This window comes from Vigna umbellata, chromosome 2 (assembly GCF_029865625.1).
Source record: "Vigna umbellata cultivar VRB3 chromosome 2, Vumbellata_1.0, whole genome shotgun sequence".
NCBI classification, from domain to species: domain Eukaryota; kingdom Viridiplantae; phylum Streptophyta; class Magnoliopsida; order Fabales; family Fabaceae; genus Vigna; species Vigna umbellata.
Window position 1 is genome coordinate 33,290,732 of NC_142166.1, and position 12,752 is coordinate 33,303,483.

The following is a 12,752-nucleotide window of genomic DNA, read 5'->3' on the forward strand; positions in this document are numbered from 1 at the left end:
AAAAATTCATGTTTTAAGAGAACTTTATCCACATTCAGTTAACTTTTATTTCAAATTGAATATAAAGAAACCAGTTCAAAACATTTATTATATTTAAATATAATATTATATAGTTCACTGTTAAATTAGTAAGTTACAATATATGTATGCATATATATAAATACTTATTGAAAATTATTTTGTTGTCAATGAGAAATATCGTTAAGAGAGGTGGAAAGATTCCAATAAAAACGCAGGACATTGTTGAAGACTAATAAGCCCAAGTGGAACCCAAAATACTTATTAAAAACAATAATTTAGTAATTAGTGATTAATGATCTGAGAGTTTTGGCGGTTAGGGTTTAGTTCGGGAACATAAGAGAGATAGAGAGAGTAAAAAGGTTAAAAAAGCGCACACACACACACACACTACAGAACAAGGAGTAAAATAACGTTATTTGAAGCGGCAGGCACGGGTTTGGTTTGGGGTTTCTTTGTTTCGTTTCGTTTCGTTTCCTCACACATTCTCTCTTTTTCGCGATTTCACCCTTCGTTTATGCACCCATTGGTACGCTTCCCTCACTTCTTCTCTTTCTTTCCTTCTTTTACCTTCTTTTTCTCAATTCGCGTTTTGCACCTGCTGTTCTTAGGTTTATCCTCCTCTTTCTCCTGAATTGAGGGTTTTCGTCTTCGGTTGCCCTAATCTCATCGCATTCTTCGCGAATCGGGCGGCTTTTTACCGATTTTTTTGAGGGTTTATGTGGGTTTTGCGTTCTCAGATTTGCTTGTTATGCCAATGTTTTGGGTGATGTTAAACTTTTAGTTTGTAGTTTGGGTTTCGGTGACCCGTTTCGGTTTAGGGTTACTGGGTGACGGCGATTAGAGTGATGGATCTCGAGTCTAGGGTTTGTTAACTGTGTTTTGGTTCATGGTATATAATGTAACAGTTGGAATAGTCTTTTTGGGTACTTGTATGTGTCCAATGTTCTAAAATGGGATTTTCTTTTAAATAGAACTTGTGGTGGTGTTCTTTAACGTTATGAACTATTGGGTATGTTTGAGTTTCCTACTTGCTTCGTTATAATGAACTTTGATTCTGAACATGACTTGTATTGGCAGTTCAAGAATGACTGGGTAATATTCACATTGGGGGATTTAATGGTTCATTAGCAAGAAAAATCTTGAGGTGAAATGGCTCCGATTTTTGTGGTCGGGTTTAATATTTTTTGAAAATTAATAATTTATCCAGGTCATTTTAGATTGGATAACTTTGTGGTGCAGTACATTCATATTAACTCTTTGTTACTCCCACCGAGCTAAGTTCCTTTTCATGTGTTCTGGGGGAGCCTGGATGAACGAAAGCCTTTCACCGAAAGAAGAGAGGCTTTCGGTGAAACCATCACCATGGCATGTAGGAATTGCTGTCTGAGGCTTTACTGCTCTTGGAAATATATGAAACAGCAGGTTAATGCTGTACGAATTTTGTTTATAATCATATTTTTTTGAACTTGATAATCATGATGCCATATAAAGTATTCAATTAAATTAACATTTGTCATCCAAAGAAGTACTCACCAAGCATTTCGGTTGTTTCCTTAAATTTGTTATGTATCTACTTCGTCTGCTTGCACTCAAGATCTATATGTGCTTCTTCTGGAGTTTACAGAAATTGTGAGGATTCTTCCGGACTCAGCTGAAGAATGGAACCGTGGGGTGCTCATCATCGAGTCATGTTCATTAGTCAGCACGAGGAGGATGGAACTCCTTCTGATACTTCTAAGGGAGAGGAATCAAATGATGAAGAAGAAAAAATCGTCAAAGTTGAACCTGCCTTTGTGCCAGAAATTAAGAAAAGGAAACGCCTTAGCCTTAGTCAGCTTAAAGAAGTGAAAGGAGAATCATGTGGGAAGCAAAGCAGTAGCAAGCTTAAAAAGAAGAAGAATGAAAGTAGAGATAGATGGTCAGCTGAGAGGTAAAGAAAATGTGATATTCACTTTTTTGTTATCTTCCGTATTTCTGTCTTATATAAATGTAATACCATGTAATGTAGGTATCAGTTGGCTGAGCAAAACATGTGGGAAGTATTAAAGTCTGAAGGGGCGACATTTGAAAACCCAATAACCCGACCTGCACTAAGATTAGCTGCTCGCAAACACATTGGTGATACTGGACTTTTAGACCACTTACTGAAGCACATTGACGGTAAAGTGGCGCCTGGAGGTACTGAGCGATTCCGAAGATGGTTCAACACCAATGGAATCATGGAGTATTGGTTAGAGAGTGCTGACTTGGACAAGGTGCGCCAGGAGGCTGGTGTGCAGGACCCTTACTGGATACCACCATCTACATATAGGGCAGGCGGTGCACCCTCTCAGAAAATTGATTCTTCTGTTGAATTGAAACAGCTTAAAATAGAATTGGCGCAAATGAAGAAGTATTGGGCTTGGAAGCTGAATATCTAAATAATCTTGTATGGATGCTATTTTATTTATTTTAACGGTTTTACTTGTATTGCAGAGATATGCATGAGCTCATTTCCATGAAGGAAGAAAAAAGTGATATTAATACGATGGAGGTGAATGTTAAATATTTTATTAATCCGATGGTTTGCTGTCTCTTAATGTACTGTAATGTTTAGTGTTGAGTTGCCATGGCAGGAGACCTACAAAGATTTTGTTAAGTGGAAAGCTATGACTGACCATCGCCTTACTGAAATCATTAATTCTTTGAAGGGTTTGCAGGTATCGAGGAAGTATATTACCATATCTGTCATCCTTTTAAGATTTAATAGGTTTCATGTCATACAATGTTTTTCTTTCAGTTGATTGATTTCTTCACTTGAGTGATCTCTCTAGATCACGTAAGTGTTTTAGCCCTGTGAAAAGGGATGGTAGATAGAGCCTAAGAGGAAATTATGTAATGAGATCTCATGGTGAATAGTATGCATGATAATTTAGTTTTTAACGAAGCCCAATGTAATAAATCATGTAGTCGATCTCATCTAATGAGGTAAGGCTTTTGCTGTTTATGATGATGCTGAAGATGTGCTGGCTCACTTTAGTTGATATATTGACAGGGGAAATATGGTGAATTGATGATTTGGAAAACTAAAGTTGAGCAACAACTTGCAGAAATAACTAATAAATTGAATGATCTTCAAGCATCTAGGGAGTGCACCACTTTTAGTCCTCCTTCGGAAAGGTGGAAAGATTGGATAGAGAGCACTAACCTAGACAATATTCAGGAAGATGCATTTGCAACTTGGATTGGGAATCCAGAACTACTTAATGTCCCACCAGAGGTTATACCTGAAGATCTCAACACAGCCATACCAACACAGCCACCCAATGAGGAACTGACCAAGAAGAGGTAAGTCAATTTTATTAGTACCCTTCTCTTTCCACTCCTCTGAGGTGGAAGACCAAGGAGGGAAATTAGTACTTTTGTTCTAGTATTCATTTTTTTTCCTCAAAATAATAGCGATATGCTGGAACTGGAACCTGTTAGACTAGAAGATCAACCCAATGTGACCCCCGATTCTTCTACAACTGTTAATTCGAAGTCAGACCTTGACAACTCATTGATTATGTTTCAGGTGACGGTGACTGTGTACAAGCACTTGCAATAGTTTTAAAACTATTTACTTGCACAATGTTTTTTAAATATATGTGTTTCTCACAGGAAATGCTTATGGATTTATACAAATGGAAAGAAAAAATGGAACAGCAGCTGATGGAGGTGTCAAATACTGTATATGGTATGCTGGCAATGAAGTAGGCATCATTTCAAAGGATGGAGGCTAGGATAGGATTATAACCACCGTTTGGTTCATGTTTTTCTGTTACTCTTAAAACTGGTAGAGTTTAGATATTGTACAGCATTAACAATCTGATCCTGAAAATCTGTGCCAACCACTAAGTTCACAGAAGAGGTTGAATGTCGCCCTGCTGGCTGAGCTGCAAATTGTTGATATGTCTGACTGGCCTTTTACAGTATACTTGGTTATGACTTAAGGTAGGTCTTCAGTGGAAATGAAATTGGTTGTTCTCTGGTCGTATTGGGTAAGATTATGAGTTCCTTTAGTATTATAGATCTTTTAGGTAGGCTTTACCCGCATTTAACGTATTAGCTGGAACTATTTTGTTAGAGAACCTGTACTTATTTGGGAACAAATTGCAATATTAATTAATATATAAAATTTCTACAATATCCTTGTTAATTTTAAAGATATACTTGTTTTACTCTTGCTCGTCATGGAAAATGTAGTGGATGTCTTAAAGATAACAAAGAATCAACTTACTAATATCTTATGTCTAAAGAAAGAAAATTGTTTAAATCATTAAAAAATTATTCTTCGAAGTATAAATTTAAATAAAGTTATATTTATAAACTTTTTTTATGAATGTCCAAAGCATTTAAGAAAAAATATTGTTATTAGGTGTTTTGGGTATGATGTGTGGTATATTATAGGTTTAATTATTTTCTTATTGGGTTTTTTCAAATTCTTAATTGAGTTTTTAGAAGTGAAAAATTGAAATAATTAAATTTCTGCTATTAAATTAAATTAATGAAGTTAAATTTAAAATGATGTAGCATATTCAAATAGAAATTAGGATAGAGTGATCAAAATTTGGAGACTCGAGACCCAACAAATTGAAGAGCGAACAATCCCTCAAAATAATATGGTTGAGAATTTTAATAGCCATATCAATCTCACTCAACTTACACAACCCAAAGATCAAAGAATTATAAATATAAACATCCAAATCACCATACCAAAACCCTAGCCCAACTAGAGACGGTAATAGATATCACTTTATCTTACTACGGTTCTCTCATTCTACCCTTACACATAAACTTCTAGGAAAGAGGAGAATATTGATATCTAAACATGCAACAAGACGATTTAACAGTTAACACCAAATTACAACAAAAAGATTAACTGGTATGGACGATTCTGCACCTGACATGGCCTACCTCCTACTTGAAGCTCGAGGTCTATCACCCCTCATATATTGTGATTGAACTGCATTAGGTGATTGGGTACCAACTCTTCTAATTGAACGACAATCCCTAACCATGTGTCCCTCTTGACCACAGCTGAAACACTTCTTTATACCTCTCAATCGTGGACAAACACTCCTTAGATGCGTTCCACCATAGTTGAAGAACTGACACTACCCTGTTGAACTTTTCGAGGTGAAGAATTTCGACTAGATTCTTGAAGATGAGGCTTACAGTAAGGCTTTTTCCTTTCCTCCTAACCTACTCTGAACCCAGATGGTCCTCCCACTAATTGAATATGTTCTTGCTACTTCTCTACTTCGCTCTCCATTTTCTCAAATACTTTTGGTTTCTCTACCATAAGAGGAAATTCCTTGATGCAAAGTGCAAAGATCATCAACTTAATATCTCCCCTTAAGTCATTCTCAAACTTCCTACATTATCATTCTTCATCCATACTCAAGGTGTGAAACCGAATCAAATGTTTAAATCTCTCAACATACTCCGATACTAACATACCTCTTTGAACTAACTGTAGGAGCTCAACCTCTTTAGCAAAGTTCATGCTATCTGGAAAATATTATGCATAAAACGTTTTCTTGAATATCTACCAAGTGATAGCCTCTCTACTTCTTTCTAAAAACATCTTAATATTATTCCACCAATGACTAGCTTCTCTAGAAAGCATGTACTCAGAAAAGGCCAATCTGTTGTGCACCTCTTAGCATCAAAAATTCTTTCCATATCTCTCATCCACTGATCTGCCTCATCACAACTCGTCTTACCATTAAACTTGATTGGACGGTGCTGTAGAAAACTCTCTAGACTCCACTCTTGAACTTGAGACAATCCAACTGTTGCACGAGTTTCACTCAACTGATGCATAGCCACCATATAATGACGTTGCGATGTTTTTGCTGATATTCTAACAGCCTCCAACTGTTGTAAAACCATTTTCTTATGTTGAACTAATGAAGCATTTTGTTGTTGCATTACTGCCACAAACGATTCCATCACCCTTACCATATTGGGTACCGTCGAATTCGTGGGTGAAGAAGAAGAAGAAGAAGAAGGCATGTGTGCCATACTCTGCCCACACAGATAAAAGCAATCAGTCTAACTCAAAGATTAACATACTAACCAAACTCAGCAAAGACCCCATAACCCTAACACCAAGACAAGAACATAACAAGAATCACTATAGAAACAAGACTCAGAACCACCATTCTTAGTAGTTTTTCCACATTCATAATTAAGAAAGGAAAACATCTCTTATATAGTCATGAGTGAGCACCCTTATTACTCTTATCAAGATGTTTTCTGTTCTCAATACTTCCAGTTAGATATACACACTTTACCATCTAGACTTGGAAAGCATGGTAACCCATACCATTTAGACTCAATTCTTCACAAGGAAGACACGAAAAACCCACAACCTGCAGGTCATCCTAAGGACGAATTGCTCTTATACCATTAATGTAACATCCCCTTTTTAATAGTAAAATTACTACTAAAATGAGTATTACATATATCATAATGGAACTACTATAATAAAACAAACCTATGAAAGACAAGTTCTACACCTGTAGAATCATCTGACTTCCCATCTGGTTCACCCTCACCTCTCGCTAGAGCAACTATAAAGAATGTCTCCCTATGCTCACACAATTAAGGTGATCATCGCAAAAGAGAAAAACATACACAAAGATAGACAACACAAAAGCAAGGGTAAGCTAGAGTATCAAAAGATTATACATTTAAAACAATGACAATACACATGCATATTATGAATCAACACAACACAGAAATTAGTCCCTTCCACTTGAAACCCTTTACTATCCGGATAGATGTATTGAGGTCGGATTCATGGGGAACTTGCACTCGTGTATGGTGGAGCAACCTTGCTCAGAAATAATAATAACCACATCCTCAACCACCACTAATAATGCTATACACCAAGGTTAATCCATCAAACATCTATGGCCCTAACTAGTGACCATAGACTAGGACATCCTGCTACTCTCCACGTCATAATCACCCATCTCTACATGAAATGGTGTTATTGAGAGTGTTAGGATCATTCCCCAATCCAGGAGCCCCTACTTCAATACATAACACAACATAACCAACCTAGGATATTCCTCCTTGGAATTCCTTTCTCACATGATACTTGAAATCCACACCTCACATTATTTCAACATCATTATCACATCTCTCATAACGGTTGATTTCACCGTTATTTAGAATTAAATTTTGATAATAAATTAACCCTTTTTGAATTAGAAACTTGCTTGTTCTCTTGTTTTTAGTTTATTTTGGTGAATAAGAGAGTTGAGGTTATACTTGAAGATTTTATCACTAAATTCCCTTGATTTTGTAAGAAACTGGGATGAATTGGAAGAGGAGTTAAATGTCAGAAAGGACAAAAATAACACCAGAAGAGAAGGTTGCTAAAGGTCGCAGGATGCTTGGGCGCCCTCCTCTAGGGCCCTCAGTGCAGGAGTCTCGCATTCACACCTGAGCGCCCTTTCAGGGACGTTGAGCGCCAGTCTTCAAAAGTAACGTTTCACGCCTGGGCGCCCTTCATGGGGCGTTGAGCGGTGTCTATGTTGGCCCATGATCCAATTCAGTTGTATATAAAGACTTGGACGTCCTAGAGGAAGGATCTTTTGACAGAATTGACACAAATTCAGATTTTTCCAACTCTCTAGAGGCAAAAGTGGATGCAGAAGCTCTCCTCTTTGGTTTTTAGGGTTTACCTTTCATTCTCATTCCATTGTTCATCTAGTTTCTCCATGACAAGGGGGAACTAAATTCAATTTGTTGTTGGGGAATGATGTAACCTTGTGAACTCTCATGTATTTGAATTGATTCCAATTTATTTATGCTTCTTTCATTAATTGTTAGGGTTATTATTCTTTGCTCTATGCTTGTTATGTTTAACTCATTCATGACATGATCATTGGTTTTCGTGATATGGACACATACTGGGAAACCTAGATCTGGAGAATTGCTCCCAAAAGCAGTATTGCCTAGACATAGGGATATGAGTTTTGGTTATCTTAAGCTTCTAATCGTAATGCAAAATTAATTATTAGGGATACAAGACATTGTGATCTTGTAATTAAGGATAGGTTTTCTTTGCCAATACATCAAGTTTTAAGTAATTTAGAAAGTGATATTAACATTAATGAAGAAGATGAATTCATATATGCGTGAGAGTAAACTAGGTGAAATCTAAACTCCAACAACATATTCATCTCATATTTTCAATATCATCCATTCATTATAGTGTTTGTCCTCAATTGATCAAATTGCATTCATGTTTATTTTTATTGCATTTGCATTCAAAACCCCAAAAATTGTTCTTTAAAGTCTTAATTAGTTAAGTAATTACATGACTGTTTAGTGCCGTGAGTCTCTTGGGAAACGATACTTGATCTTACCAATTATTATTACTTGATACAATTTTCGGTACACTTGCCGACATCTTAACAATCTCATACATAATCATATTCATAACTTTATTTCCATACCACATTGCATACTATCACATTGAATTCCCACATATAACATCACTGATCATATAATCTCATAAATACTTATTCATCATTAACAACGAATCAAAACATAACTCAAAGTTATCAGGAAACAAGTATGGAAAGAACAAAACAAATCCTGACGTAGCCAATCATTCGACTAAGCTCGCTGGGCGACTAAGCTCGCTGGGCGACTGAGCTCGCTGGGCGACTGAGCTCGCTGGGCGACCATAGAGTCCTCTCGCTCAGCGACCTCACTCGTTGTGCAAATACAAATACATTGATCCAGATCCCCTATCCTTTCACTCAGTGACCCAGCTCGTTGTGCGAACACAAAGACAGTGGTCCAGACCCCCTAACCTCTCGCTTAACGATCCTGCTCATTGTGCGAACACAAAAACAGTGGTCCAGACCCCCTATTAAGACTTCAACAAGTGTACCGAATCATATCAAGTAATATAAAATGGTAAGACCAAGTATCGTATCCCAAAGGACTCATGACCTAAATAGTTATGTGATTTCTTAATTAAATAAGACTTGAAAATAAACTCTTTTCGGTTTAGAATGCAAATACTGGAAAGTAAATATGCATGCAATTTGATCAATTGGACAAAAGTGCAAAGATGAACGGTTTTGATATTATGAGATGATTATGTTGTTGGGGTTAGATTTCACCCAGTTTACTCTCATGTATATATGAATTCTACTTCTTCATTAATGTCAACGTCACTCTCTAAAACACTTAGAACCCGACTCCTCGGTGAATAAAGTCTATCCTTAACTTGTATTCCAAATAGTTAATTCTGAAGAACAAAAGCTTAAGACAACCAGAATTCATATTCCTCATTCCTGAGCAATACTATTTTTGGGAATAATTCTCCGAATCATGAATTGTAAAATACCTTCCGGTACTAATGCAAATCATACATCATGCTAAAGAATGAGTTAAACGAAGCAAGCATTACGTAAAGAAGAATTATCCTAACAATTAATGAGAAAATCATATATAATAAAGAATCAATTCAATACATGAGAATTTACAAAGGTTACATCATCCCCAACAACAAATAGAGTTTAGTTCACCATTGACATGGTGAAACTAGATGAACAATGAAGAAAGAATGAAAGATAAAACCCTAGAAATTTAAGGTAGGAGCTTTCGCATCCAATTCCACCTTCACGGGAGCAAGGAGTGTGTTTTTGAGCCTATTCTGTCCAAAGATATGAATCCTAGGACGTCCAAGTCCTTAAATAGAACATTAAAATAATAGAAAATGAGTCCAAGCCCACAAGAGTTGTGCTCTGCGCCCCACTTATGGCGCTCAGCGGTGTTTGGGTCACAAGTTACGCTCAGGTCAGCTCAAAAGGCAAGCAAGCGTGGTTCGTCTCGTCAAAGTTGCGCTCAGCATCGCTGAAAAGGGCGCCCGGGCGCGAGCCAAAAGCATCCTTACGCTCAGGGCTCCAAAAAAGGGCAGCCAAGCGTGAGACAGTGTACTTTGGCGCTAAGGACCCCCAAAATGGCGCTCAACGCTGTTGCGATCTCCCTTCTTTGATGCTTTTCATCTTTTCCTGAGTTCCAAATCCTTACTACTTTCAAATCTTCTTCCAAATCATCTCAATTCTTGTTGAAAACACTGAAATCTAGCACAAAGCCATCAAATTCACCTTCAACTCTCTTATTCATCAAAACAATGATTCTAAGCTAGTTTCTAAGTAAAAAGGGTGTTTTTAGTATCAAAATTAAGTATCAAATAACAGTAAATTCAACGTATTTCACAACCTTTTCTTTTAAGACAAGTAATTGATCAAATCAACTTATCACAAAGAATATCAGTCAAGATGAATACAGGCCTTGATTCAATTAAGCTTATTGTGGTGGTCATATAATCACAAAATATTCAACAGATGCTATGCTCATGAATGATTAACCAAGCAAAGATGTAATCATGCATATATGGAACTATTCCTCACCAAGAAAAAGTGTTTCTCTCAAACAGACAAGTGTATATAGAGGTAACTCATTCACTCTACTATCACAATGTCACATAGATCAACTTTGCCTTTCATTTAACCACAATCAAACACACTCGCAAGCAAGTATCATCACAAGGGCTTTTCTATGGCTTGTAATGTGGCTGAGCTAAGAAGAAAATTGGTTTTTCCGGATTACAAAATCCTTGAGTTAAGAGAGTCATTCATAATTTCATCATTTAAACACACTCTTTCACTTCAATAAACCATTCTCACTTCTTCCCAACTTTTCCTTGCATTGAGCTTTTCTTTTCTTTCTCTTCTTTTCTTTTTTTTTCTCTTTTGCTTTTCATTTGCTTAACACTTAGCTCAATGCTTATTTTCTTTTCCAAATTTCCCAACAACCCCAAACTTGAACCTTTATGAATACCACACAACATATTCTCAACTTAACTCAAGGTAAAGATTTTCAAAAAGGGTTTTCAAATTCTGTTTAAGGCTAAAGGTTCAAAGGATAAAACACTTTGTGCTCTCTTTTGTTGGGCTAAAATCAGGCATTGGCCAAAAGGGATAACTGATAACAATTGAAAAACTGTTATTTTTAGACTAAATTTTGACCTTAAAGACAACCTTTATGACTTAGAAACTAGCTTGTAATCATGCTTTTGCTTATGTTTTGGAAATAAGAGAGTTGGATGGGTTTTATGCTTGGTTTCCCTTGTTTTTGCAGGTTTTAAGATGAATTGAATGGAAGAAGTGAAGTAGCCATAAGTTGGAATCAGAAAAGGAAGAAAAAGTGCATAAAAGAAGACCCACAAGTACCATTCAACGGATATTACCGCTGACCGGCACTCTGAAGTCCCGCAGTCACCGCTGAGGGGCAAAACTGCAGCTGAGCGTCACATAGAAGAACCGCACTTACGGCTGAGCGGTAATTATGGCTGAGCGCCATTTTAATGGGCCTTGGGCCATTTTTCTGTAATCTTTAGGAGTCTATATAAGGTTTTAGTCGACGTAGGGTTAGTATCTTTTGGCAGAACGAAACAAAATCACACTTTCTTCACCCCTTGGAGGAGGATTTTGGATGCTCAAGCTCCACTCTTTAAATTCTAGGGTTTTATCTTTCATTCTTTCATTATTTTTCATCTAGTTTCACCATGATCACGGTGAGCTAAACCTTCATTGTTGTTGGGGAATCAATGTAATCCTTTGAAACTTTCATGTATTGAATTGGTTCTTTAATCCATATGCTTTCTTTCATTAATTGTTAGGGTTTTTCTTCTATACTCTATGCATGCTTTGTTTACCTAATTCAATTCCATGATCATTGATTTTATTTGTATGGACACATATAGATAAATCTAGACATGAAGAAATTCTCCCAATAGTAATATTGCCTAGACATAGGGATAGGAGGATTGGTTGCCTTTAAGCTTCTGTGCGAATGTAATGCATGAATAATTGCTAGGGAGACAAGACATTGTAAAATAGTGATTAGGAGTAGGCTTTCTTCACCAAGACATTGGGTTTAAGGTAAATTAGAAAGTGACATTAACATTAATGAAGAAGATGAATTTTTGAATACATGAGAGTGGATAGGATGAATTGAAAACCGCCAACAACATCGTCATTCCATATATTTCAATCACGTTTTGCTTCTTTTGATCCAATTGATCAATACATGCATTCATATTTACTTTTCGGTATTTGCATTTAAACCTACAAGAATTTGTTTTACAAGTCTTATTTAATCAAGAAATCATACAACTGTTTAGGCCGTGAGTCATTTGGGAAATGATACTTGGTCTTACCATTTATTATTACTTGATACGATTCGATTACACTTGCCGAGGGTTAACAATAACAACAGATGGTCTTGATCATATGACACATTCATGCAAGTCATTCAATCATAGAAACCTGGGCAAAGTGATTCATGCTTTCAAACTAATAGTAATCATTCAAAAAAACTCTGGAGTTCAATCCTCACACAGGCTAATTCAAGTTCCAATATTTAGATAAACATCCTGCTTAGTAACACAATCACACATTATGCATCTGTTTCACAATATCATGAGCAACCTCCTATATATCAAGATCATTCATTATCTCAACATCAATCAATATCATCAACATCATGAAACAATACTCATCACAAACATCATTATCAAACCATTGCACAAAAATAAAGTATCAAGCCAAGTACACAACAGAACAGAAGCAAATATAGTTCAGCAACCGATACAACCAGTAAAATAA

At 36.4% G+C, this 12,752-nt stretch overlaps 1 protein-coding gene across 4 annotated transcripts; it reads left to right on the plus strand.

Annotated features, from left to right (window-relative positions):
• The first annotated feature begins 384 nt into the window (after positions 1–384).
• LOC124841131 (DYAD protein) lies at positions 385–4,186 on the plus strand. 4 transcript variants are annotated; one of them, XM_047317326.2, is made up of 9 exons: positions 403–547; positions 1,261–1,443; positions 1,646–1,951; positions 2,030–2,413; positions 2,497–2,554; positions 2,637–2,720; positions 3,056–3,348; positions 3,460–3,574; positions 3,661–4,186. In XM_047317326.2, exons 3-9 carry the CDS (start codon positions 1,680–1,682, stop codon positions 3,754–3,756), a joined length of 1,302 nt encoding a protein of 433 aa, XP_047173282.1. In that variant the 5' UTR covers positions 403–547; positions 1,261–1,443; positions 1,646–1,679; the 3' UTR covers positions 3,757–4,186. The 4 variants fall into 4 exon arrangements, with proteins under 4 accessions (XP_047173280.1, XP_047173285.1, XP_047173283.1 ...); XM_047317324.2 differs by lacking the exon at positions 1,261–1,443 and having other exon boundaries at positions 385–547; XM_047317329.2 differs by lacking the exon at positions 1,261–1,443 and having other exon boundaries at positions 385–547; positions 2,640–2,720.
• Positions 4,187–12,752: the final 8,566 nt, after the last annotated feature.